This window comes from Pleurodeles waltl, chromosome 1_2 (assembly GCF_031143425.1).
Source record: "Pleurodeles waltl isolate 20211129_DDA chromosome 1_2, aPleWal1.hap1.20221129, whole genome shotgun sequence".
Taxonomy (NCBI): domain Eukaryota; kingdom Metazoa; phylum Chordata; class Amphibia; order Caudata; family Salamandridae; genus Pleurodeles; species Pleurodeles waltl.
This window is the reverse complement of record NC_090437.1, coordinates 1,109,470,185-1,109,497,587: the sequence shown is the minus strand read 5'-3', so window position 1 is coordinate 1,109,497,587 and position 27,403 is coordinate 1,109,470,185. Positions and strand designations below refer to the sequence as shown.

Genomic DNA, 27,403 nt, shown 5'->3' with positions numbered 1-27,403 from the left:
CCGCTTTTTCGTCAGAAAGCGGCACAAATGCGGCGCTAAACAAGTATAAATATGGGCCTAGATTTCTACCTACAGTTGTCAGCGCTTCCATTTCAGTCAAACAATTGATTTGCCAAGCGTTCTCCTAATCGCAGTTGGCTGCGTAAAGAACATAACTCACTCTTGATGTTAAGTGACCATATGTGTGACACTGACTGTGCCAACTCTCTAGAAAGACCTAGCAACTGTTTGTAGCTTTTGGCTAGTCCCATGTTGGAGAGCAATTTCCAAAACTGGCTTCATAACATGGTCCACAATCCACACTGTCACCCAGCATTCCTGTATGGGCATTCATGTCTTACAAGAGGTACCACATTAGGGAGAAGAGTACTGCTTTTCATTCTATGCAGAGAATGTGATCTGCAGCAGCACATGCTGCAAACTAAAACCTTAAATACCTGTAACAAGTGTATTGCAGATTGTAGTGCTGTAGATTCACATGCTCCTTCTCACCGCCCTGGAAACAAGCATCTGGTATGACCTTTTTAACTAATATTATTTTTAAATACAAAGGTACATACATATACCAGTACACCAAGACTTTAATTGCTTCACCTCCCTATTCCCATCTATATGAGAAAAACACATTCTATATTAGAATCTAAACCCGGTGCATTGTGAGTTGTGCAAGAGGTATCGTGAATCACCTCAAACCCGAAAGCTCTACTTAGAAAAAATCAAAATGCCAAGTCCAACACTAAATAACTGATCTTACTGATGAACTATTGTGTAGTTGTATGACACCATACGATTGCACATGAGTAACTTCTGCACAGGGGCTGGGAAATGGGCCGATCAATACGTGATTTTTTCTTATGTATTTGTGAATGCCAACAAACTTGTTATTCACAAACTCTTGTCTGACATTTTCCCACCCTAGAAATGGTCTGAGATTTGCTTCAGCAGTGGGCTCTGTTAAAGCTCTTTCCAGGATGGTAAGAGGAGTGGAACGCCACCAAACTTCGTGGGGATCTACAGAAAGGGTGTTCTCCAAAGAAAAAAATGCTTTCCTGTGGAGAGGAAGAAAAAAGTGCAATTACAAAGCATAAGCTTCCTTTCCCAAATGAGGAATTATACTGTGTGTACATTTCCACAAGAGAGAAACAACAATATTAAAAAATATGACGATACTGCCACTACTACGCGAAGAAGCCTGAGACAGGCACCACTCTCTAGTCCCACTACTGGGAATATATTTGTTTGTAAAAATTGGTAAATCTGCAGTAGATCTAGGATTACTTCTGGGGGAACATATTTATTACTTTTTTTTTTTTTTTAAGATTCAGACCCTTTAAGAATGTGTTCTCTCTGACGCTGTGATAGACACACTTGCGTGATTTCACCCAGTGGCACACCATTATTACCGGAGTTATACTTGCAGCTTTCCAGGAAACAGTTTACATAATTTGGGTACAATGACAGCTTACTGCTCCATTTACTACCCACATGTTTTCTTTGCATTCGTATGATCAAGGGGACCTTGTTATGATACTACCCAAGATAATTTAATGTTTATGCCATGTTAGCCAGAAGAAGGATTGTGGTCATGTGGAATTCATTATTTCCAGCTTACTACTGTTCGTTTTGACAGCTTGCAGTATGCACTTGGAAAAGTATGTATGACGCACACAGATGTTGTAAAAGCTCTCATGTCATCACTTCCGCAGCGGTACCTAGCTTCGTCGTCTCTGCACGCCTTCCCATGTTCCCAAGCCATTTTGCTGTCATCGCTAGATTCATTTGACGTCAGATAGCTCTTACTTGTCGTTGGAGATGTGTTTGCAGCTCTCTTAGATTTGTTCGCAGTCCAACACGAAAAAACAGCTGGCAGAGACATGCAGAAAAATGCTGCATTGGCACTGAAAAGATTAACCAGCCAATAGCCCTCTCTCTAATTAATTATAATTTATGCTACCACTAGAAACGAAACTGGAAAAACTCAACTGGAGCGGGTAAAGTGACTGTGCCACGGTCTCATGGCATAGAGCACAATAAATCCCAGGTTAATAAATAATATATAAATATATATATATAATAAATAGGTTGTACGTTGATTCTTCTTATCAAAAAGCTATTTAAAGAGGGCAGGACAGTACATAAAATGATTAATTACTGAAGGTGATTTATGCCGGATGTTTAGTACAATACCCCACATAAAAATGGACAGAGCCAGAACAAGTAAAACAGTGGCCTTAATATTACTATTGTTATTGTTATTGTTGTACTTGTTATTAACAATTCGTTTTCTAATGTGGTGTATAAAGTGCTTATCGTCCGCAGTCTTGGGGTGTCACTTACACATGGCGGTCCTGCCTGTAGCAGGTGGTGTGCAGCATATGTGATAGAGGTGTAGTCTTCAGTAAAGCAGCAGGCGCATTGGCACCCAAGCTCAGGTGCAGGAGGGGACCACTGCAGCTCAGTTATTTTTGTCTTTCACTGCCCAGTTGGTGCTAGAGGGCCCATTATCCATTTTTTTGCATTAGGGCCCATGAGACCCTTGTTACACCACGGATGTGGTGTTTAGTCTGGGCAGAGTGGTTGTCTGGTTACAACCTTGGATCTATGCAAAGCGTTTGGTTGCGATTCTATTACAGTAATTTCAGGAGTGCAACACAGGCCCTTGCACCCTTGCCCCAAACCCTTGGTCCCCAACCCTTCAGGGACCCCATTTCAATTCAATACCAATGAATGTCTCAGATATTGGAGATTCAGGGGCGCCTTTTCATATTTTACGGGTCTAATCGTTTATTGGTACACCACAGTTTTTGGCAGATGCTCTTTAGTAGTGTGGTGTGAGGGGACACTACGCTTCGAGACAGCTTCTTTCACTTGTACATAGGGTCTTCCGCATTGAGTGGGTTTTTGTGTTAAATATACGGAAATGAGTGATATATTTTTCTTAGTAATAGTTGCTGAAAGCGAATCATGTTTTTAGTCGTGTTATATTACTCTAGGATGTTGCAGATCAAGCAGTTTCCTGCATAGTCGAGTCACGCAGGGCAGAGAGACATGGGCGGGTGGATGTAACATGTCGCTGTTGCAGATGTTGTAAATCACCATGATCCTCTCTGTTTCTTTTCTAGGTCCTGTGGACATTAATATCCTTGCCAAGTGTAACCCCTGCTTATCTAACCCCTGTAAAAACGACGGGACCTGTAACAACGACCCTGTGGACTTCTACAGGTGCACCTGCCCATATGGCTTCAAGGTATGATCATCAAAACAATAAACATCCGCCGAAATTTGTTTCCTGGTCTTCGTTAAAATAAACTGAGATTAAAGGGAAAAATGTACTTGAGTTACTTACGAATTATCACAGGTCACATATGGCGACCCAGTTGTAAGAGATAATTAGCTGGATTTTATGCAATATTAAAAATATTATTGTATTTTGAAAAGAACCACTAAAATGTTGAACAAAGAACTGAATTTGCATGCGTGGAACATGGTGTCTTTGTGAATGGCCTACCATTTTATCACTTTCGTGACTAGTCAGTAGTGATCTGATGCTAAGGCATGCATTGGGACCACTTTCTTCGCAGAACCAGGCAAACAGCCATGTTGATTGCACATCTCAGGTCTGGTGTTGTTTCAGAATAACTGCCTAAACTAGCAGGGATGCGCTCCGCAATAGTTATTTTCTAAATATCAACCACTACCTTTATCATGTGAGGAGCACGGACTGAGTAATTATCACATTCCTAAGGTCTGCTCATTCCTTTACGTTAGCTGTACAGATGGACACTTAGAAAAACCCACCCTGCTATAGTGTCGGGGCCATCAGTACCGATAGTGATACCACCTGATTACAGCCATTTTACCACATTGACAGGATGCTTGTGCCTCCAAGGCAGCTATAACTCGCCTCACCGTCAGGGTTGGTGGTCAGTATGGAATAACGTACAGCAAACCTCAGATGACATTACCAGAATATCCATTTTATTTTATCTGAGACATTATATATAGGGCTTTGTGCAGGAAGCTATCCTGTCAGATAAATTAGTTCTGTTTCACCATGTCACTCATACTTTCATTGAATTTCATGACAGACTGCAAAGTAAAATATGAGCAAGTGCATGGCTTCTTCTCTTTTACCCCCAGAATATCACTACTTGGGAATGAGGGTCATACCTGTGAATTTAAAGGGCATCTTATTCAAACCAGCGGACTATCTGCAAAAGTGTCAAGATAAAAAAGAAAACTACATTCTTTTGCACTGTTCTGTTGTGTAGTACAGCAAGATTCTCAAAAACATGTTGAATTTAAATTAATTTATTGAATGTTGTGATACCTCAAGAGTGTTCTGGCATCAAAGGATTGGCTGGGAAGGACCAGAGGTCTAGAACGAAAAACTTTCTACGGAAACATTAACGTTTTAAGAGCTTTACTGAAAAGAAAATGATTCAGGTGGAGGGGTAGAATAGATGTCAACTTATTTCAGACTGGGGCTACCAAATAGGAAAAGGTCAACCTCTAGCCCTGAGTTTTTTCCTCCTTGGGGCTGTCTTCTGGACATTGAAAGCAGAGCATAAATATCAAGTTGGTTTGTATAACCCAGAATTAGATTTCAGACAGATGGGGCCTTCATCATTGACTGCCCTAATAAGTAGGCAAATTATTTTAAAATGTGATCTTTTAGATATTGCAAGATAGTGCACAAACTTAAGGTTGTGATGGCATATGATTAATTTGAGGTTGGTCAAGAATGAGGCTGGCTACCACGTTCTGAACTTCCTGTAATCAGTGGATACATTGAGGAATTGCCAAATACAGGGAATTTCCAGTCAAGGCTTGTGGCAGGATCCCCAATGTATGGTTGGCCAGAAGAAGAAAGGGCTACATCTTTATGATTATTTTCAGCTGGAAATAAGCCAGATTATGCTACTTTGTATATCTGCTTGGCGAGAGACAGCAAATGGTCAAAGATACTAAGACTGGTGTGGGAGAAGTCCTCAATGCACTTTGTGACCAGTCTTTTGCCCAGCCTAGGTCAGCGCCTCCGTCTACTAAGATCTAGGTTTTATCTGTGTTTAACTTGAGTTTATTTTTATTCGTCCATCTGGCAACAGCCACCAAGCACTGTTGAAATCATTTCTTTGTGTTTCCTGTGGAGTCACCTGATAAAAGGATTAATTGCAAGGCATCCCCGTATGTCATGAACAGAAAAACGGATGAGGCATAGTAACTTGACAATGTGAATGTTAAACAAAGTTGAACTCAACAAGGATCATAGTGGTATGCAATGCCACACTAGTCTAAATTCAGTTTTAAAGAAGCAAGCTTAAGTTATTGAGAGCACTCACAGAGGTAGGAGTCTATCCAAGCAAACACACTATCATTCATCCCAATTTCCTGGAGATGTGCAGATAAGATTTCATGCTCAACCATAATGAGGACTGCTGAGAGATGAAGTAAGATCAATGTCGCTTGGCTGGCTTCATTCATTGTCCATGTATGGTCATCGAGAATAGAGATCAACACTGTCACTAAACTGAAGAAGGGGCAAAGGCTCGATTGACCTGCATCCGGATTTTGATTGATTTAAAAAACAAAACATAGAAACATCCTTGTTGACATATTTTTCTAAGATGCCCAACATCTTAAAGTGTAAGGGCAGTTGTTACGTGGGACAATAAGTATTTAAAATGTTAGAGTCTGCCTTATATGTTTTTTTTAAAGTGGTGTTCATCTCGCCATCAACCACTCAAAGGGTGATGCCGACTCGGAATTTAAAATACAGTGTAGCACAGTCAGTGGCTCATTTATTAAATCAGTGACTGCAGAATAGTTACTGGACGAGTTTCAAGTGCCAATCAGATTTAAGATTAAAAAGTCTTGTAGTAGGACGGGAACACTTCATAGTGCAGCTCTCTCCTCATTAAATAATAGCTTCACTTGCAGCAAAACAGCAGCTAAACTGTTGCTCAGAACAAAGTTACAAAGCAATTATTTTTTGTCCTGAATAATAGTGCTGATGTGTCACACAACTCACTCTTAAGATAGTGATACGTTACAACATGAGGGACAGGATCCAAAGAGGTTTCCCAATGTTGAGAATCTTTAGAGAAATTATTACCTTCTATGATCTTTCAAAGCTCTCGTATAATCCACTGGCTTCTGGAACCACTCGTTTCTATTTAGTTTGCTGGGGATTATATTGTGGCTTTGACCATGCTTTCTTTGGTTTCAGTAGCATTTGGCCTCAGTGACTCCGAACACTGCAGTGGCCTGGGGGGTGGAACACTGAGCAAGATGAGATTTTAGTAAAACAATTAAACAGAGTGATTCAAACATCCACGCATTGTACGTTTCCATCAATGATTTGATCAAGTGGACTTAGGGGCGGTGATCTGCGTTTAGAACATTAGAACAAGATTCTGATGGACGATGACCCATACACAACCATGCTTGGCATGAGAGGGGATTTCTTAGGCTGTAGTAGAGACCATTAATACAGACTAATACAACAGGGAGAATGGATATTGTCTTGAAATTTGATGTTTGGCAAACAATAGAAAATATAGTTTATGGCCTGCTACATGAATTGAACCTGAAACAAAGGGTCTGAGTCCTACCGCAGAGTATGGGTACAAAAAGCTGGAAGCATCTGGAAGAAGGCATTAATCGGTCCCATGTATTAAAATCTTCTAATTCCATATTATATTTACACACAGCAATCACTAGCGGAATCCAGGAGGAAGAAATATGAGTTTCAATATTGTTAGCACAAATAGAAATTATGTCAGGATAGGTACTGTTGGAAAATGGGTTATTGGTAGGGCAGGTAGGTACCTACACCTAGCAACAAGCCACAAACCTCCACAAAAGTACAGTTAGGTCTCAGTAAATTAATCCCAGCTCTACCCTTGGTAGCTTGGCATCGAGCGTCAAGGCTTAACTTAGGAGACAAAGTGTAAAGCATTCAAATATCACAAAACAGTAATTAAATAAAACACAGGAAACAGTTTAAAAATCCAAAACCAATTTATAAAAATAGCTTATATTTTTATCTTTTAAATGACACAAAAACGATTAAAATCGGTTCAGGGGAACCGGAGATATGAATTTTTAAAGTATTATTATTTTCTAGCGCTTAGAAACAAAAAGCGCCAATCGGGTCATCTGGTTGCACCAGGACCGGGACAAAGTCAAACTTTCAGGCCGACCGCGATGGAGCCCTGCTCGGCTACAGGTCGCGGGAAGCCTCGGTTAAAAAGTTACCTTCTGACTTAGTCTTTATTTTGAAGTTTTTCTTCACCGGGACGAACCTGCCAGTTGGATCCGACCTCCTGGAGCCCTTGTCCGGATACGCGAAGTCGGTTTCCTCGGTGGTGATTTCTACCTTCGGACTTAGTCGTTTTTTCGAGATGAAAATCCTTCGACCGGGGTAAACCTGGATCTTGATCCGACGTCCGTGGAGCCCTTCTCGGATACGATGGCTGGAAGGTCCCGGTCAACTTTTTACGTTCGGACTTAGTCTATTTTTTGGATGTTTTTCTTTACCGGGACGAACCACGAAGTCAGGCCGGGTCGCGGTTGAGGCAAGCCGGCTAGAATTTCCGCGTCGGGTCGGTCACTTTATGGAGCTTTTTTTCAAAAATTCTCCAATCTTTTCCAAACTTCTGGGGCTTCACCCAGATGTTCTTTTAAGGTTCTTTTGGGGTCCACAGCTCACCCCAAGGGTCCAGAAGTTCTGTGATGGTCCTTGGGAAGTGCGGACTTCAACTCCCAGAATGCACCTGGCGCAAACTCCTTTTTGGCCACTGGACAGTGGTCAGCTGGTCACTTTTTCAGGAGTTGGTGCAGGGGACTCTGGTTAGCAATTTTTCACCTGTAGCAAACAGGGAGTCCCTCCTTGAACCAGTTGAAGCCAGGCAAAGTCCTTCTTGTGGTGAAGCCCAAGTGTGCAGCTGGTGCAGTCCTTCTGAGTGCAGGTTCCAGGTGCAGGCCAGGGGTCCAGCAGGGCAGTCCTTCTTCTCCTTAAGTTCTTTCTTCTTGAAATTTGGTGGGGATCTGAGGCGTGGGTGCAGGTCTGCCAGTTTTATCCTTGCTCCTGGGTGAAAAGCAGGGGGGCCCTGGTTCTCCAATCAGGGACAGGGTCGTCCCCCTGTGATGACCACTTCCTGGGAAGTGTGGCAAAAATCCATCCCAGAAGGCAACAGTCTCTAAAAATCCAAAATGGATGAATCTGATTTTTGGAGGAGAGATCTGGCTGAGCCCACCCACTGGTGTGGCTAAAAATCATAAACACACCCCTCTCCTGCCCTCTCCTAATCTAATCAAGGGGGCACCTAGCTGTCTGGGGTTGCAGGATGTGGGGGTGTTGCTGGGTGCTCCAGATGTCCTTCTCTGCCTTTGAAGACCAGTTTGGCAGCCCTCCCCCTTCCTGCCTCACCATCTGCTGAGGGGAGATTCTCTCCCCCAAGCACATTCCTTTGTGTGAAGCCAGGCCACTTCACACCTCATTAAAGTGGCCTGGCAGAAGCTGCTGCAGGCTGGCCAATCAGAGCACAGCAGCAAAAACAATGCAGAGCTGAAATTGGCAACTTTTTAGGTAAAGTCTAAACTTTTTACCTGCACTAGTTATATTAAATCCAACAACTGGAAGTTGTGGGATTTATTATAACAATCAATTTGATACCAAATTCTTGGTATGTAACATTTAAGGAGACTTTAAAATTTAAAATAAAGTCTGCCCATTCTAGCCTATGAAGGCCATTTACTTCAATGAGGGAAAAACGAATTTGGCTGTTTTTACCTCACCAGGGCTTATAAATCTATTTTTATAAAGTCCCTGCTTATAGTTACATGGCACCCAGCCCTAGGGGCACATAGGGCACACCTTAGGGGTGACTTATATGTAAAAATAAGGTAGTTTAAGACTTTGGAAGTACCTTTAATTCCAAAGTCGAATTTGCATATAACTTTAATTTAAAAGCAGCCAGCAAGGCAGGCTTGCTTTTAAAATGACACTGGGCACCTCAGCAATGCACCTAGGTGTGCACCACCTATGCTGTGGTCCCTAAACCTACATGCCCTACCATATACTAGGGACTTATAGGTAGGTTAACTTAGCCAATTATAATTAGCCTAATTTGCATATCCATTTTACACAGAGCACAGGCCCTGGGACTGGTTAGCAGTACCCAGGGCACCATCAGAGTCAGGAAAACACCAGCATAAAGTGGAAAATGGGGGCAAAAAGTTAGGGGGCCTCTGCAATCAGCCCCAGTTTCTCACACAACCCCCCCCCAGCCCACACGCCCAGGAGACTCAGCCCAACCCTGGGAGAGTCTTCCTGGCTTGTTAGGCGAGGAAGACAGTGCAGAAAACTGGCTGTCCCTTTGCAGGGCCTACTCTGCCTTATATCCTCCTGTCAGGGTCACTCCCTCTGGGTAGTGAAGCCATCCCAACAGTAAAAGGACCCAACCCAAACTGAAACTTCCCTCTAGGGGGGTCTTCCTCCTCTCTCTCTGCCAACTTGGGTAGTGAGGTGCCCACCTCCCCTACTCCTAACTTTGCTAGGGCAAGACCTAGTTTACCCAAAGAGGTCACCCAACACTTGAGCAACCCCACCATGACCAACAGGGTCAGGGGGCCTACTTTGCTATTGGCCTTGGGGTCTGCCTCCCAGGCCAAGTACAGTGCTGCCAGGAAGGCTAGCACCCAGCAGAGGCTACTGACAGCTGTCAGTACCCAGAACCACACCCTAAGCTCTCCACTGACAGGTGGCTGAGCTGCTTTAGGGGCAACTTTGGGGTCCTGGCACCCCTCTTGCTGTCTAGAGTGGGGGGCTACCACCTCCTGTGGCAGACACCCTCCTTCCACTCTCCCTTCTGTCAGTGCAGGGGCAACACCTTGCATCTGGACAGCTGCCTGACTACTCAGGACTTCCTTGGGGTCAGGTGAGGCCTCACCAGTGCCAACTCTGGGCTCCCCCCCTACTGGGGCAGAAGGCCTTTGGCTCCCTGGAACTCTCTTTAAGAGTGGCCTACCCTTCCTTTTCTTCTTTCCTTTTCTTGGGGACCCCTGTCTCCTAACTGTAGGGACTGATTCCCCAGGACTTTGGGTTGGGGGGGCGCCCTGGGCGACCACCCCATCTGTGACCAGACTCACCTCTGGGAGGTCATTGCCCAGGATACAATCTAGGGGAAGGTCAGCACTGACTACCACCCTAATCCAGTCAAGGATACCCTCCCTCTCTAGGGGCACTATGGCTACAGGTTTGGAGGTGACCTCCCCTGTGGCTATCCTGACTTTCTTTGTCTTTCCTGGGACATACATGTCTGGGGTCACTAACCGGTCACTCACTACAGTGTGACTGGCACAGGTGTCTCTCAGGCCAGTGGTAGGGATCCCATTCACTTGAATGTGGTGGAAGTGCCTACTCCCACCCTCAGGGATCACCAGCTTACCATCTGGTCCTGTCTCCCAGCACAATGCTAGGAGGACTTCATCATCTGAGGAATCCTCCTCTATGGCTACACTGGACAGCCCAGTGCTAACCACTTTCTTTGGACAGGCTGCATCTCCTCTGAAGTGACCTGTCTGCTGACAGTCAAAGCAAGCCCTACTGTCCAAGAGCTTTTTTAACCCTGGGTCTCCCTGTCTCTGCATGTCAGAGTGGGAGTGGGATTTACTCTCCTCCTTCTTAGGGTTCTGGGGTACAGAGGGAGTCTCTGTGGTGGGCTTACCACCTCCCTCCTTAGGTTTTTGGGGACCTGTCCCCCCCTTCTTGGAGTCTCCCCCCTGGGACTTGACAACCACCCTGGTTCTCAACCACTCATCAGCTGCCTCCCCTAGCTCTCTAGGGTTGGTCTGCTTAGAGTCCACTAGATGCTGGCGTAACCTTTCTTGGATACAATTGGTCAAGATGTGCTCTCTCATGATCAAATTGTATAACCCCTCATAAGTATTTACTTTGTTGCCAATAATCCAGCCCTCTATTGCCTTTAGTGAAATGTCCACAAAGTCAACCCAAGACTGGGTACTGACCTTCTGGGTGTCCCTGAACTTCATTCTATATTGCTCTGGGGTCAGACCAAACTTCTTGGTTAAGCACCTCTTCATACTAGGGTATGAATCTGCCTCCTCCCCCCTTAAGGTCAGAAGCCTATCCCTCCCTGAGTTGGGGACCAACTCCCACAAAAGGGAACCCCAGTATTGAGGCCTAACCCTTCTCATTTGGAGTGCCCTCTCAAAGGCCTCCAGCCACTTATCTATGTCATCCCCCTCTACATAAGTAGGGACCACCCCCTTGGGTAATCTGGGGCAAACTCCCCCACCCATGGACACCTCAGCTTCTTTATCGCTGCTTCCATCTTTTTTTTCTTTGCTTGCCCACTTCTTTTTTTCTAGGGCAAGCTTATCTGCCTCCAAAGCTATGTAGGCTAGCTGGGCTTCCAGCTCTCTCTCCCTGATGGATGGGTTCTCTCCTCCTGAAAGGACCCTCTTCCTACCACTAGCTTTGGGTCTGCCCCTAGTGACTGTATCCATTGAGGACCGTTCCTCCTCTCCCTCACTTGGGGTCTGATGCCTTCCCTCCCCTGAGTGGTTAGAGTTAGCATCTTCCTCTTTTTCTTCCTCCTCTGGAGCTTCCTCTGTCTCTACCTCTTGTGCCTCAGCCCATGCTGTCAGGGATTTAATCAGGATTTGCTTCCTGAGATCAGGGGTTGCAGGCAACCCTCTCTCAATACACAACCCCCTAAGCTGGACTACTGTCAGTGTGGGTAGGCTAGCCAGATCAAGCTCCATGGTTCCCTAGTTTTGTGTCAACAAAAACTTTTTGCAAAAATTGGAAACAAGAATTTAGAAAAATTACAAAAATTCAATAATTGAAATTAATCCAAATTAATTTAAAAAAAAATTTTTTTAAATTAAAAATTAAAAACAATTTTTGCACTAGGACAATTTAAAGGATTTTTAATTTGTTTTATCTAAAACTGTAACGTGATATTGAACACAAGTACAGGATCCCGTCGCTGCTTCCAATTATGTTGGAAAATGGGTTATTGGTAGGGCAGGTAGGTACCTACACCTAGCAACAAGCCACAAACCTCCACAAAAGTACAGTTAGGTCTCAGTAAATTAATCCCAGCTCTACCCTTGGTAGCTTGGCATCGAGCGTCAAGGCTTAACTTAGGAGACAAAGTGTAAAGCATTCAAATATCACAAAACAGTAATTAAATAAAACACAGGAAACAGTTTAAAAATCCAAAACCAATTTATAAAAATAGCTTATATTTTTATCTTTAAAATGACACAAAAACGATTAAAATCGGTTCAGGGGAACCGGAGATATGAATTTTTAAAGTATTATTATTTTCTAGCGCTTAGAAACAAAAAGCGCCAATCGGGTCATCTGGTTGCACCAGGACCGGGACAAAGTCAAACTTTCAGGCCGACCGCGATGGAGCCCTGCTCGGCTACAGGTCGCGGGAAGCCTCGGTTAAAAAGTTACCTTCTGACTTAGTCTTTATTTTGAAGTTTTTCTTCACCGGGACGAACCTGCCAGTTGGATCCGACCTCCTGGAGCCCTTGTCCGGATACGCGAAGTCGGTTTCCTCGGTGGTGATTTCTACCTTCGGACTTAGTCGTTTTTTCGAGATGAAAATCCTTCGACCGGGGTAAACCTGGATCTTGATCCGACGTCCGTGGAGCCCTTCTCGGATACGATGGCTGGAAGGTCCCGGTCAACTTTTTACGTTCGGACTTAGTCTATTTTTTGGATGTTTTTCTTTACCGGGACGAACCACGAAGTCAGGCCGGGTCGCGGTTGAGGCAAGCCGGCTAGAATTTCCGCGTCGGGTCGGTCACTTTATGGAGCTTTTTTTCAAAAATTCTCCAATCTTTTCCAAACTTCTGGGGCTTCACCCAGATGTTCTTTTAAGGTTCTTTTGGGGTCCACAGCTCACCCCAAGGGTCCAGAAGTTCTGTGATGGTCCTTGGGAAGTGCGGACTTCAACTCCCAGAATGCACCTGGCGCAAACTCCTTTTTGGCCACTGGACAGTGGTCAGCTGGTCACTTTTTCAGGAGTTGGTGCAGGGGACTCTGGTTAGCAATTTTTCACCTGTAGCAAACAGGGAGTCCCTCCTTGAACCAGTTGAAGCCAGGCAAAGTCCTTCTTGTGGTGAAGCCCAAGTGTGCAGCTGGTGCAGTCCTTCTGAGTGCAGGTTCCAGGTGCAGGCCAGGGGTCCAGCAGGGCAGTCCTTCTTCTCCTTAAGTTCTTTCTTCTTGAAATTTGGTGGGGATCTGAGGCGTGGGTGCAGGTCTGCCAGTTTTATCCTTGCTCCTGGGTGAAAAGCAGGGGGGCCCTGGTTCTCCAATCAGGGACAGGGTCGTCCCCCTGTGATGACCACTTCCTGGGAAGTGTGGCAAAAATCCATCCCAGAAGGCAACAGTCTCTAAAAATCCAAAATGGATGAATCTGATTTTTGGAGGAGAGATCTGGCTGAGCCCACCCACTGGTGTGGCTAAAAATCATAAACACACCCCTCTCCTGCCCTCTCCTAATCTAATCAAGGGGGCACCTAGCTGTCTGGGGTTGCAGGATGTGGGGGTGTTGCTGGGTGCTCCAGATGTCCTTCTCTGCCTTTGAAGACCAGTTTGGCAGCCCTCCCCCTTCCTGCCTCACCATCTGCTGAGGGGAGATTCTCTCCCCCAAGCACATTCCTTTGTGTGAAGCCAGGCCACTTCACACCTCATTAAAGTGGCCTGGCAGAAGCTGCTGCAGGCTGGCCAATCAGAGCACAGCAGCAAAAACAATGCAGAGCTGAAATTGGCAACTTTTTAGGTAAAGTCTAAACTTTTTACCTGCACTAGTTATATTAAATCCAACAACTGGAAGTTGTGGGATTTATTATAACAATCAATTTGATACCAAATTCTTGGTATGTAACATTTAAGGAGACTTTAAAATTTAAAATAAAGTCTGCCCATTCTAGCCTATGAAGGCCATTTACTTCAATGAGGGAAAAACGAATTTGGCTGTTTTTACCTCACCAGGGCTTATAAATCTATTTTTATAAAGTCCCTGCTTATAGTTACATGGCACCCAGCCCTAGGGGCACATAGGGCACACCTTAGGGGTGACTTATATGTAAAAATAAGGTAGTTTAAGACTTTGGAAGTACCTTTAATTCCAAAGTCGAATTTGCATATAACTTTAATTTAAAAGCAGCCAGCAAGGCAGGCTTGCTTTTAAAATGACACTGGGCACCTCAGCAATGCACCTAGGTGTGCACCACCTATGCTGTGGTCCCTAAACCTACATGCCCTACCATATACTAGGGACTTATAGGTAGGTTAACTTAGCCAATTATAATTAGCCTAATTTGCATATCCATTTTACACAGAGCACAGGCCCTGGGACTGGTTAGCAGTACCCAGGGCACCATCAGAGTCAGGAAAACACCAGCATAAAGTGGAAAATGGGGGCAAAAAGTTAGGGGGCCTCTGCAATCGGCCCCAGTTTCTCACAGGTACAATGAACTGAGCTCTGGATCTTAAATCCCAGGGTCTGCACGTTCGTGAGTTATAAATAAAAAAAAAAAAAAAAGACAACATTCAGGATTTCTTTAAAAATTATTGCAAGATCTCCTACTATCTTCCCCTATCAGAGATATGACACTTTGTATTACTTTATAACCTGGAGAAACAATAACAATCAGTCTGGCCTCGAGACCCTGAGAGTATACATTTTCGCGAGAAACCAGATGTTCGATGGCATCTGTCGCTGTAGATACGCATGTTTTGCAATAGCTCGCCATCTGGTGTTGGGCCGGAGTGTTACAAGTTGTTTTTCTTCGAAGAAGTCTTTCGAGTCACGGGACCGAGGGACTCCTCCTTTTGTCTCCATTGCGCATGGGCGTCGACTCCATCTTCGATTGTTTTTTTTCCGCCATCGGGTTCGGACGTGTTCCTGTCGCTCCGAGTTTCGGAACGGAAAAATAGCTAATTTCAGAAGATTTTCGTCGGTATTGTTGCGTTCGGGGTCGGCGTAGTTAGATTCAACACCGCGTCTAAGATCGAAGAGCTCCGGTGCCCTTCGGGGTAATTTTTTTCGATCCCCTGTCGGGGCCTGGTCGGCTCGACCGCGTGCAGAAGAACGCCGATGGAACGGACCCCGTTCCGTTTCTGTCCCAAATGCCACAATAAATACCCCTATACAGACCAACACTTGGTCTGCAACCTGTGCCTGTCACCTGAGCACAGCGAAGACACCTGCGAGGCCTGTCGTGCGTTCCGGTCCCGAAAAACTCTCCGAGACCGTCGAGCCAGAAGACTTCAGATGGCGTCCGCGCCGACAGCCCACCGGGAGTTCGAGGAACAAGAAGAGGAGGGATCCTTTTCGATCCAAGAATCGGACTCCGAAGGATTCGACGATACACAAACCGTGAGTAGGACGTCGAAAACCACTCAAAAGAAGATTTACAAGGCCCAGGGGACGCCACTGCCATCAGGCCATGGCTCGACCCATAAATTCGGTGACCGACCGTCGGCACCGAAAAAGGCCCATACAGTGCCGAGATCGTCCGACTCCGGTCGAGACACCGGCACGCAGCCTTCTCGGGACCGAGAAAGTGCTGGAGACAAGCATCGACACCGAGATACCGGTGTAGACACGGCTCGACGCCGAGACAGCGGCACCGAAGAAGATCGACGCCGAGAGGTTTCGGCCCCGAAAAAGAAAAAAGTCACCTCGGAGCCGAAAAAAGATGCAGACAGGGTTTTGGTGCCGAAACAAACTGCAACCGACCCAGTTTCAGGCTCTTATACAGAAGAGCACTCGCTAACCTCCCAAATGCAAAAGCATAGGTTTGAGGAAGAACTACACTCAACGGATGTAGACCATACGCAAAAGCGTATTTTCATACAGCAGGGGACAGGAAAAATAAGCACCCTTCCCCCTATTAGAAGAAAGAGAAGATTGGAGTTCCAAACTGAACAAACACCACAAACAAAAGTGGTGAAAAAAGTTACCCCACCACCCTCTCCTCCACCTGTGATTAACGTCTCACCAGCACAAACGCCATCACATTCCCCAGCTCACACCACCATGAGCCAGGGTGACCAAGATCAAGACGCATGGGACTTATACGACGCCCCAGTGTCAGATAACAGTCCGGAGGCATACCCTACGAAGCCATCTCCACCAGAGGACAGCACTGCGTATTCTCAAGTGGTGGCTAGAGCAGCACAATTTCACAATGTAAGCCTCCACTCAGAACAGGTCGAGGATGACTTTTTATTCAACACACTCTCCTCCACCCACAGCTCCTACCAAAGCCTGCCTATGCTCCCTGGTATGCTCCGGCACGCAAAAGAAATCTTTAAGGAGCCGGTCAAAAGTAGGGCAATCACACCAAGAGTGGAAAAAAAGTATAAGGCGCCTCCTACAGACCCGGCTTTCATCACTACACAGCTGCCACCAGACTCTGTCGTTGTAGGAGCAGCTAGGAAAAGGGCCAACTCCCACACATCTGGAGATGCACCACCCCCAGATAAAGAAAGCCGCAAGTTCGATGCAGCTGGTAAAAGAGTCGCAGCACAAGCTGCAAACCAGTGGCGCATCGCTAACTCCCAGGCACTACTTGCGCGCTATGACAGAGCCCATTGGGATGAGATGCAACATCTCATTGACCATCTGCCCAAGGACCTACAAAATAGGGCAAAACAAGTGGTTGAGGAGGGACAGACCATTTCCAACAACCAAATCCGCTCCTCCATGGACGCTGCAGATACAGCTGCATGGACAATTAATACATCTGTAACTATCAGAAGGCATGCATGGCTCCGAACGTCTGGATTTAAACCAGAGATTCAGCAAGCAGTTCTCAATATGCCTTTTAACGAAAAAGAACTGTTCGGTCCAGAAGTGGACACAGCGATTGAGAAACTCAAAAAAGACACGGACACTGCTAAAGCCATGGGCGCACTCTACTCCCCGCAGAGCAGAGGGAATTACAGCACATTCCGTAAAACACCCTTTAGAGGGGGGTTTCGGGGTCAAAGCACACAAGCCAGCACCTCACAGGCAACACCGTCCAGTTACCAGGGACAGTACAGAGGAGGTTTTCGGGGACAATATAGAGGAGGGCAATTCCCTAGGAATAGAGGAAAATTTCAAAGCCCCATAACCCCTACTACTAAGCAGTGACTCACATGTCACTCACCCCCTCCACACAACACCAGTGGGGGGAAGAATAAGTCATTATTACAAAGCATGGGAGGAAATCACTACAAACACTTGGGTTCTAGCAATTATCCAACATGGTTATTGCATAGAATTTCTACAATTCCCTCCAAACATACCACCAAAAGCACAAAATTTGACAAAACATCATTCCAATCTCCTGGAGATAGAAGTGCAGGCACTATTGCAAAAGAATGCAATCGAATTAGTGCCAAACACACAAATAAACACAGGAGTTTACTCACTGTACTTTCTGATAACAAAGAAGGACAAAACGCTGAGACCAATCCTAGACCTCAGAATAGTGAACACATTCATCAAATCAGACCACTTTCACATGGTCACACTACAAGAAGTTTTACCATTGCTAAAACTATACGACTACATGTCAACTTTAGACCTCAAGGACGCGTATTTCCATATACCAATACACCCATCGCACAGGAAATACCTAAGGTTTGTATTCAAAGGAATACATTACCAATTCAAGGTACTGCCTTTCGGATTAACAACCGCACCAAGAGTCTTTACCAAATGTCTAGCGGTAGTCGCTGCACACATCAGAAGGCAGCAAATACATGTGTTCCCATATCTAGACGACTGGCTAATCAAGGCCCATTCGTTAATAGAGTGCTCAATTCACACAAATCAGATCATACAAACCCTCTTCAAACTAGGGTTCACCGTCAACTTCACGAAATCCAACATTCTGCCGTGCAAGGTACAACAATACCTAGGAGCCATAATAGACACAACAAAAGGAGTAGCCACTCCAAGTCCCCAAAGAATTCAAAATTTCAACACCATCATACAACGCATGTATCCAACACAAAAGATACAAGCAAAGATGATATTACAACTCCTAGGCATGATGTCTTCATGCATAGCCATTGTCCCAAACGCAAGACTGCACATGAGGCCCTTACAACAGCGCCTAGCATCACAGTGGTCTCAAGCACAGGGTCACCTTCTAGATCTGGTGTTAATAGACCGCCAAACTTACCTCTCGCTTCTGTGGTGGAACAACATAAATTTAAACAAGGGGCGGCCTTTCCAAGACCCAGTGCCACAATACGTAATAACAACAGATGCTTCCATGACAGGGTGGGGAGCACACCTCGATCAACACAGCATACAAGGACAATGGAACGTACATCAAACAAAACTGCATATAAATCACCTAGAACTACTAGCAGTTTTTCAAGCACTAAAAGCTTTCCAACCAATAATAGTTCACAAATACATTCTCGTCAAGACAGACAACATGACAACAATGTATTATCTAAACAAGCAAGGGGGGACACACTCCACGCAGTTAAGCCTGCTAGCACAAAAAATTTGGCGTTGGGCAATTCACAACCAAATTCGCCTAATAGCACAATTTATACCAGGGATCCAAAATCAACTCGCAGACAACCTCTCTCGAGATCACCAACAGGTCCACGAATGGGAAATTCACCCCCAAATTCTGAACACCTATTTCAAACTCTGGGGAACACCTCAAATAGACTTGTTTGCGACGAAGGAGAACGCAAAATGCCAAAACTTCGCATCCAGATACCCACACAAACAGTCCCTAGGCAATGCCCTATGGATGAACTGGTCAAAGATATTTGCTTACGCTTTTCCTCCTCTCCCTCTCCTTCCTTACCTGGTAAACAAACTCAGTCAAAACAAACTCAAACTCATATTGATAGCACCAACTTGGGCAAGGCAACCCTGGTACACAACGCTGCTAGACCTATCAGTAGTACCCTACATCAAATTGCCCAACAGGCCAGATCTGTTGACACAACACAACCAAAAGATCAGACACCCAGATCCAGCATCGCTGAATCTAGCAATCTGGCTCCTGAGATCCTAGAATTCGGGCACTTACAACTTACCCAAGAATGTATGGAAGTCATAAAGCAAGCCAGAAGGCCATCCACCAGGCACTGCTATGCAAGTAAATGGAAGAGGTTTGTTTGCTACTGCCATATTAATCAAATACAACCTTTACACACAACTCCAGAACATGTAGTGGGCTACTTGCTTCACTTACAAAAATCTAACCTGGCTTTCTCTTCCATTAAAATACACCTTGCAGCAATATCTGCATACCTGCAGACTACCTATTCAACTTCCCTATATAAGATACCAGTCATTAAAGCATTCATGGAGGGCCTTAGGAGAATTATACCACCAAGAACACCACCTGTTCCTTCATGGAACCTAAATGTTGTCCTAACTAGACTTATGGGTCCACCTTTTGAACCCATGCACTCCTGCGAAATACAGTTCCTAACCTGGAAGGTTGCATTTCTCATCGCCATTACTTCCCTAAGAAGAGTAAGCGAGATTCAGGCGTTTACAATACAAGAACCTTTTATACAACTACACAAGAATAAGGTCGTCCTAAGGACTAATCCTAAATTTTTGCCAAAGGTTATTTCACCGTTCCATCTAAATCAAACAGTGGAACTTCCAGTGTTCTTTCCACAGCCAGATACCGTAGCTGAAAGGGCACTACATACATTAGATGTCAAAAGAGCATTAATATATTACATTGACAGAACAAAGAACATCAGAAAGACTAAACAACTATTTATTGCATTTCAAAAACCTCATGCAGGAAACCCAATATCAAAACAAGGTATAGCCAAATGGATAGTTAAATGCATCCAAATCTGCTACCTTAAAGCTAAACGACAGCTGCCCATTACACCAAGGGCACACTCAACCAGAAAGAAGGGTGCTACCATGGCCTTTCTAGGAAACATCCCAATGCAAGAAATATGTAAGGCAGCCACATGGTCTACGCCTCACACATTCACCAAGCACTACTGTGTAGATGTGTTATCCGCACAACAAGCCACAGTAGGTCAAGCCGTATTAAGAACATTATTTCAAACTACTTCCACTCCTACAGGCTGAGCCACCGCTTTTGGGGAGATAACTGCTTACTAGTCTATGCAAAACATGCGTATCTACAGCGACAGATGCCATCGAACTGAAAATGTCACTTACCCAGTGTACATCTGTTCGTGGCATCAGTCGCTGTAGATTCGCATGTGCCCACCCGCCTCCCCGGGAGCCTGTAGCAGTTTGGAAGTTACCTTCAACTATTTGTATATGTATCATCTCAACCTTAAATAGGTACATACTTAGTCACTCCATTGCATGGGCACTATTACTACAATTCAACTCCTACCTCACCCTCTGCGGGGAAAAACAATCGAAGATGGAGTCGACGCCCATGCGCAATGGAGACAAAAGGAGGAGTCACTCGGTCCCGTGACTCGAAAGACTTCTTCGAAGAAAAACAACTTGTAACACTCCGGCCCAACACCAGATGGCGAGCTATTGCAAAACATGCGAATCTACAGCGACTGATGCCACGAACAGATGTACACTGGGTAAGTGACATTTTCATTCTGATTTTAAGTCTAATGTAGGATCTGCAAGTTTTAATCTGTGTTTTGAGAGTGAACATATATTAAAAAGAATACACATTAAGCCTTCAAATAGTAAGTTATTAACACAGGGTTTATTTATCGGCTCGAAAGTGATGTTGTTGACTTACCAAATAATGATATCCAAAAGATAACTGAAGTGCCCATGCCCTAAATAAATGGTGTGCTATAGAAAAAGGTGTTTGATTCTTGTAGTGTTTTTTTATTTGTTTTAATTTCTAGATGAAATGTTGATGTTTTAACATTTCTTTGCCTAGAATTACCTAATAGTTCCTTTGGTGTTTTGAGACTATTCATACATTGAATCAAATATTTCTCTATTTTCTTGGCAGGGCCAAGATTGTGATATCCCAATTCATGCCTGCATCAGCAACCCGTGTGAACATGGAGGAACGTGCCACTTGAAAGAAGGAGAGAAAGATGGATTCTGGTATGCAAAGTTCATAATCAGCAAACCCTAATATGGATTAATGAGCTAAAACTTGGGGATTATTTAGTATATATATATATATGTATATATATATATATATATATATATATATATATATATGTTTGTGTGTGTGTATATATATATATATATATACACACACACACAGGGTATAATATGTGAGGGGAGGGACCATGTCTCTCGATTGAGTCATGATACCCCTCTCCTGGTTTAACAAATCTAATAAATAGTATATTATACTCTGCATCAGCATATATTGTTTATCCTATAGTAATTTTCAAGTTTATTTTAGTAAATACATTTAACTAGAACCAGCAAGGGGCTAAATGTGTGCTGTACATTAAAAGCACCCTCAAGAGATAATATGACTTTTAGAAGAGTCGTTTCCATATGCAAAGTTATTATTTCCCTTTGTTAAACTCTTCCTTGAATAATTTAGGACCAGAGGTAACAGATCAACATAGGAAAGTATCTTCCACTCTGTTTAGTTTGATTTGGTGTGCAGGTGGACACCTTCTTTTTCAGATCTTAGCCAACTTCCAGACAGGTAATGAAAAGATGAGAAAGTTGCTTCTGCAGCCACATCTGGAATATCTCATCTAGAGCAGTTCATTTAATAATCTTTCAAAAAAATTATTCCCCAGAAGAGACTGAAAGGCTCACTCAATTATCCCCAAAACGGGTGCATATTCCTCTCTCTCCTCTGTCCCCCCCCCATTGGAAACATGACCCCTTCATTTCCTTTAGTCATTCTTTGAGAACCACTGGAGACAACATTTGTCCCTGTGGATTAAAACGCAGGTTACATTTAATTTATCTCTGTTTACCCATTTACTACTGCAAGGAGTTTTTTCTGTACTTGCACAATATTTAAACTTTGCTGTGTAGCGAGCGTTAAGGATCGGAAGTAGTGCCTCACACATAACCTGCTCACTGTCGCACCACATCTGTTCCTGGTAGCTATGTGTGCCATTTAAAAAGTCATGTTTGAAAACTTAGTGTTCAGTTGAAATCTCTGGTGGGTACTGGACAAATGTTTTGTTCTGGCAGTGGAATAGAAGACACTCACTACATTGCAAAGTACTAAGCTCCGTTCATGGCACTTTCAGGCAAAAGGTAAACGTTATCTCAGAATAAACCTTCCCTATCTTTTGGGGTGATAAGCTTTATCTAATAAACGCGAAAACATGCATATGTAGTTTCTGGTAGGAAAGTGTCCCATAACAATAAACTTAGCAGTTCCTGTTTGACACTTGACAGTTACTAGACAGCATTTTCTTACCATTTAGGAAAGTAGTCTAGGAAGGAGTGAAAAAGCAATATTATGCCCAAAACATCAGGTTTGTGCACCCTTTTCATGATTTCGGCTTTTGGAATGATGTTTGCTCAGTGGAACTATGAGTCCTTACCTCAGGAGAGCATGTAATATTCCCCATTTTCACAGAAACGCTAGAAGAGGAATATGGAGGAGTTAACATTTTCTTCCTCGATTCATTTAGTCCAAGACTCCCTCATGAGAAATTCCTTTCTATAATGTGTGTCTCCTCTGGTAAAGCATTACTGATTATGCTTTTAATGAGGTCAGTGAGTCTTTTCACTCATCGTAAAGGGTAGAGGAATTAGGCATCAAATCTGAAACAGCACAATTTAAATGACAGTATGACCTATGAGGCCATACTAGGAAAACTCCAGTGGAGAATAAAGTTAAGGATTTTATTACAGATTCAGACTCAGATTCATATAAATGATTCTCAGAACAAAACTGTACAGGATCATCATGGGTTGACCCAAGGCATTGGAAAACTTTAGACGAACTAACAGCAAGAGGATTAAGCACTCAACAACAGCAATTCAAAACATCAACAGAATTATTTGATGAGTTGAAAATAAATGCTGTTCAGTTCTTTTAAGCATGAAGGCTATTCAAAAGACTTCTAAGTTGGCTAGCTAAGACAAAAGGGAAAACCCTACAAATTGACAAGTTTCAAAAAAGACAAAAGAATTGGGAAAAATGTCATCTGGGCCAAAATGTGGCTAACCAAAGTTGGCAAAAAGTAGGTAAAAGGGAAGGTGTCAGCATTTCTGAAGCTCAAGCAAGAGCTTCTTCTTGGGTCAGGGAAAAATGTCTAAATCTCAGCAAAGCATTGAAAATGAAGGGCAAGGGTACAGAGTTCTGTACTTCTCCGAGTTTAAGGGGTTCTGCTCCTAAAGGGAAAGGCAAGAAGAATGCTGTTAATTCAACTGGGGAAAGGTATATTAAAGTCCAAAGTGACTGATGATTCGTCCATCAGCTGCATGAGATCAATCAGAAGATTTCACTGTTCAATCAAAGTCCATCGCATGACATGGAACTGCAACATAGGGACATATTCCCAAGTCCATCATGAGAAAGGCATCTTAGCTTCTCTGTACGATTTGAAACAATTGCATATAGTCCATTTCCACACTTCCGCAATGTACTGGGTTCAAGGTTACTGTCTCAGGCTCACTATGCGTAAAACTATAAGATATCTAATTCCAAGCTAGCATTTAATGGGAACGGAACCTGAGAGAATGACACATTAGCCTGAATGGCTAAACATTTTTCTACACTTTTTATGAAACAGGGCCTAGTAGGCATCACTTAGGCTAAGTAAAGTGAATTAAAATGGCACATTCTATTATGCTACTTAAAGCACATATAACATTCAAAATGATAAATTAATCATTATAAGCTCAGTGTTCATGTTACAGTATTTTTAAAACAAAATAACTTTAATACACTTCTGTAGGTATAGTGCAGAACTACGTTTTCTAACATTAAAATTTAAAACATTTCTTTTTAGAAATGCATTATCATTTTAGTGAAAACTTTTCATTAACATCATTAAGAATCACGTGAAATAAAAACAAAAAATGATTATTCCTAAAGTTTTAGAGCTATACCACATGACTTAAAATCGCTATTTTATCAATCAATCAATCAGGGATTTGTAAAGCACACTACTCACCCGTGAGGGTCTCAAGGCGCTGAGGAGGGGAGGGGGAGATGGTTGGGTGGTGAGAAGGGGAGGTGCTGCTACTGCTTGAACAGCCAGGTCTTGAGAAGTTTCCTGAAGATGTTCTACTGTGAATGCACATTTATATAGGCGTTCAGTGCAACACTTAACAGTTAATATATTAAAGTTTCAAATAACAAAATGCAAAGATGGCCATGTATAGATGATTACTGTGATGTCAAAGTAGCAGTAACATTTCTGATACATCGCCTCCATCCAGTGCTGCGGAGAAACAAATACTGCATTTACTATATTCTTTAGCATCACTGTCTCAAGCTTCCATTCACCAGGACATCTTTCACAAATCGGTCATACTTCACTAAGACAACTACTTCGATTGTAAAATTGTGGTGAAGACAAGTTTGTGGCTGCATTTCAAGGATTTCTTGATTTTACTTCTGTTATGACCAGTTAAGGTCCAACATTTGAACCATCAGATATGAGTACCATTTCCTCTCAAGCCAAACAGTGCTTTATTCTTTCTGCCCCATCACAGATATTTTTCATTCAGAAGCTGATCCAGCAAAGGCCAATGTATACAAGGTATTCATATGCAGATGGTAATGCCTTTCTGCTTCACCCCTGGAGTTATATTTAAAGATCATATTTTGTAGTGGAAATTGTGAATATGAGGGTACTATGTGAACCTAGAGTGACAGTTACTGACATCCGAGGGGACTACATATCCCAGACTGCTTTGAGGCCCCTGGAGGCGGCCATCTTTTTCACCACTTGCTCCCATTGTCATTCCAACGAGTGCTATAAAGCCTGAGGGGGCACACCGCAGTGCGGGACGCGCTTACCGAGAATGGAAGGGATTACATATCCCAGACTGCTTTGAGGCCCCTGAAGGTGGCCATCTTTTGCACCAGCTGCTTCCACTGTCATTCCAACAAGTGCTATAAAGCGCAAGGGGGAACACCGCAGCACAGGACGCGCTTACCGAGACAGGAGGGGGCTACATATCCCAGACCGCTTTGAGGCCCCTGGAGGCGGCAATCTTTTGCACCACCTGCTCCCACTGTCATTCCAACGAGCACTATAAAGCGCAAGGAGGCACACCACAGCGCGGGCCAAGGGCAGCCCCGTCAGTGCCCTTCAGAGCCCGGCAGAGGCTGGGCTGTGCCACCCCTCTTTTTTAGTTTAATTCCCCTCAGATCGAAACGGCCTCTGTGAAATTAAGACAGGATTTTAGGATGTTGTAAATATTACGCTAAGCAGCTTAAGGTCCCCTCGCAAATTGTTAGTATTACAAAATCTGATCGTTTTTATAGGGATTTATTAGCAATCTAAAGGCTAAACCCTAATAGGAGGTATTGTTTTGGGGGGAAAAAGTGGACACACACTAGATCCGTGTGGGAGGTTTAGAACTTGCCCTCCCTCTCAACAGCAGCTGCGGTAGGGGACATGCCACTCACCTCCTCAATAGTGTTAGGAGGACCTTAAAACTAGTGCACTTTGCCCACTTGCTACCAAACGAGGTTAGGCCACCCACGCCTTACTTTTTATTTTGTGCAGTTTATTTATATCATATTACTTACCTCTTCCTTGGTACCCAAGGTATATGATATAGTATTTTTAATTATTGTGTGGGTCAGTGCTGGGAGAAATCTTAGGGACTATTTGGAGACTAATTTTTTGAGGGACCCCTTTTTTTCTTATATGACACCAGTAAATATGGGTAGACATATACTATCAGCTGCGCCTACTTCCAACCCTATAATGGATGGTTATCTGCAAAGAGCAGTCGGTGCCCTCAGTAAGGAGATTGAATTGGTCAAGAGACGACTGTCCTTATTGTCATCTGTACTGATTAGTCCGAGCTCAGCTCTAGCTCCTAACTCATCACAGGATTTGGAGAATGAAGAGGAAGGTGGATGGCAATCCATGCAGTTAGTGTCACCATCTGCTACATCCGCCCCAAAAGCTGACCATTCGCAGCCCCCGATGCCTCACAGCCCTCGGTCTAGAGCAGGGGGAACAACATCAGTAGTCAATTCCAGTCCTGCTAATACAAAAAAGGAAAAGAGGGGAAAGTACAACAAGATCTAAAAAGCAGAAAGTGGCTGCCCATAAGATCGATTTAAGCGCTAATCGGGAGGAAGCAGTGGGGGCTTCCCAGTTGACAGACTCTGTCAAAGAGGGTTTGCTGTCTTTACAGGAGGCCCTCCTATTGAACTTTAGAAAGATGTTTACTGACACCATGCAGCCAATACTGACTCGCTTACAACAAATCGAGTGTAAAATGGACCGATTGATGCCTGCACCAAAATGTAATTCTTGGCCCGAATTTTCGGGTCAGCCCCTCCCAAATTTAACTGCTGATAATCAGAGGGCCCAGGCTAACTCAGACCCTCCTTTAATTGTAGATCCCATTGTTACTGATGTTCCTGTCAACATTATACCTTCTACTAACAATCTTAGTGAGGGTGCTGGGCCTCGCTCTAATAGGCAGAGAGAACTGGTAGATCACTTACCTAAAACTCAACCTTCTCAGTCTAATTCACAGCCTCTTCCCCAGGCAAAGGGGATTTCTGCCCGTTTGCACTTACCCCCTGAGTGTACTCCCTATAGAGTGGTGTCAGTCGGTGCCCCACCTTTGGAGCTGATGTATACGAGGACACACAAAGCTTAATGAATAAAGCAGCGGATTGGTGTAAGAAAAACGCTAAATGTCACCATACAATAAGCAACAATATCATTATGGCCCGTAGAGTAAGCTGGGTGGGCCCCACATTAAAATTAATGGAAGGGAATTGTATTGTGTTAAATTTTAAGAATCCCAATTGGGTCCACTTCTTGTTATCTCGGTTGAGTCATGTAGATGGAATACAAAGCAGGATCATGGCCCGATCCCTGAGTTTCTTTTGTCCACCTCTATCAGCTGTAGCTCAGAATGTAGAGTTTAATTGTAACCGTTCTTTCAGATCTATTGAATATTGATGCTTGAACTTACCAAAATCTAGTGATTCTAAGGCTGCGATTAAACCATCAGAGTCTGCCCCTGATTGTAGTGAAGTCAATCTTGGACCTGGTGAGCCTCCCTCAGGGTTGCCTTTTGAGATGAATAGTCCAGGGAATAGGCGGGGCCTGCAGCTTTTATCCTGTAATTTGGCTGGAATAAGAGATACACTTCATAATAAGGATTGGCTGTAATATGTTGCTGATTATGATATTTTATGCTGTCAGGAAACATGGGCTATTGATCCTGTGTCATTGAATGGGTGT

At 43.9% G+C, this 27,403-nt stretch overlaps 1 protein-coding gene across 2 annotated transcripts in view; it reads left to right on the top strand.

Moving 5' to 3' along the window:
• Positions 1 to 27,403, top strand: part of SLIT2 (slit guidance ligand 2) — a 598,494-nt gene that overhangs the window by 481,990 nt on the left and 89,101 nt on the right. For both annotated transcript variants that reach the window (XM_069202176.1, XM_069202175.1), the window contains exons 26-27: positions 3,123 to 3,247; positions 21,022 to 21,119. In XM_069202176.1, coding sequence (XP_069058277.1) covers positions 3,123 to 3,247; positions 21,022 to 21,119 — 223 coding nt within the window. The remainder of the gene's footprint in view (positions 1 to 3,122; positions 3,248 to 21,021; positions 21,120 to 27,403) is intronic.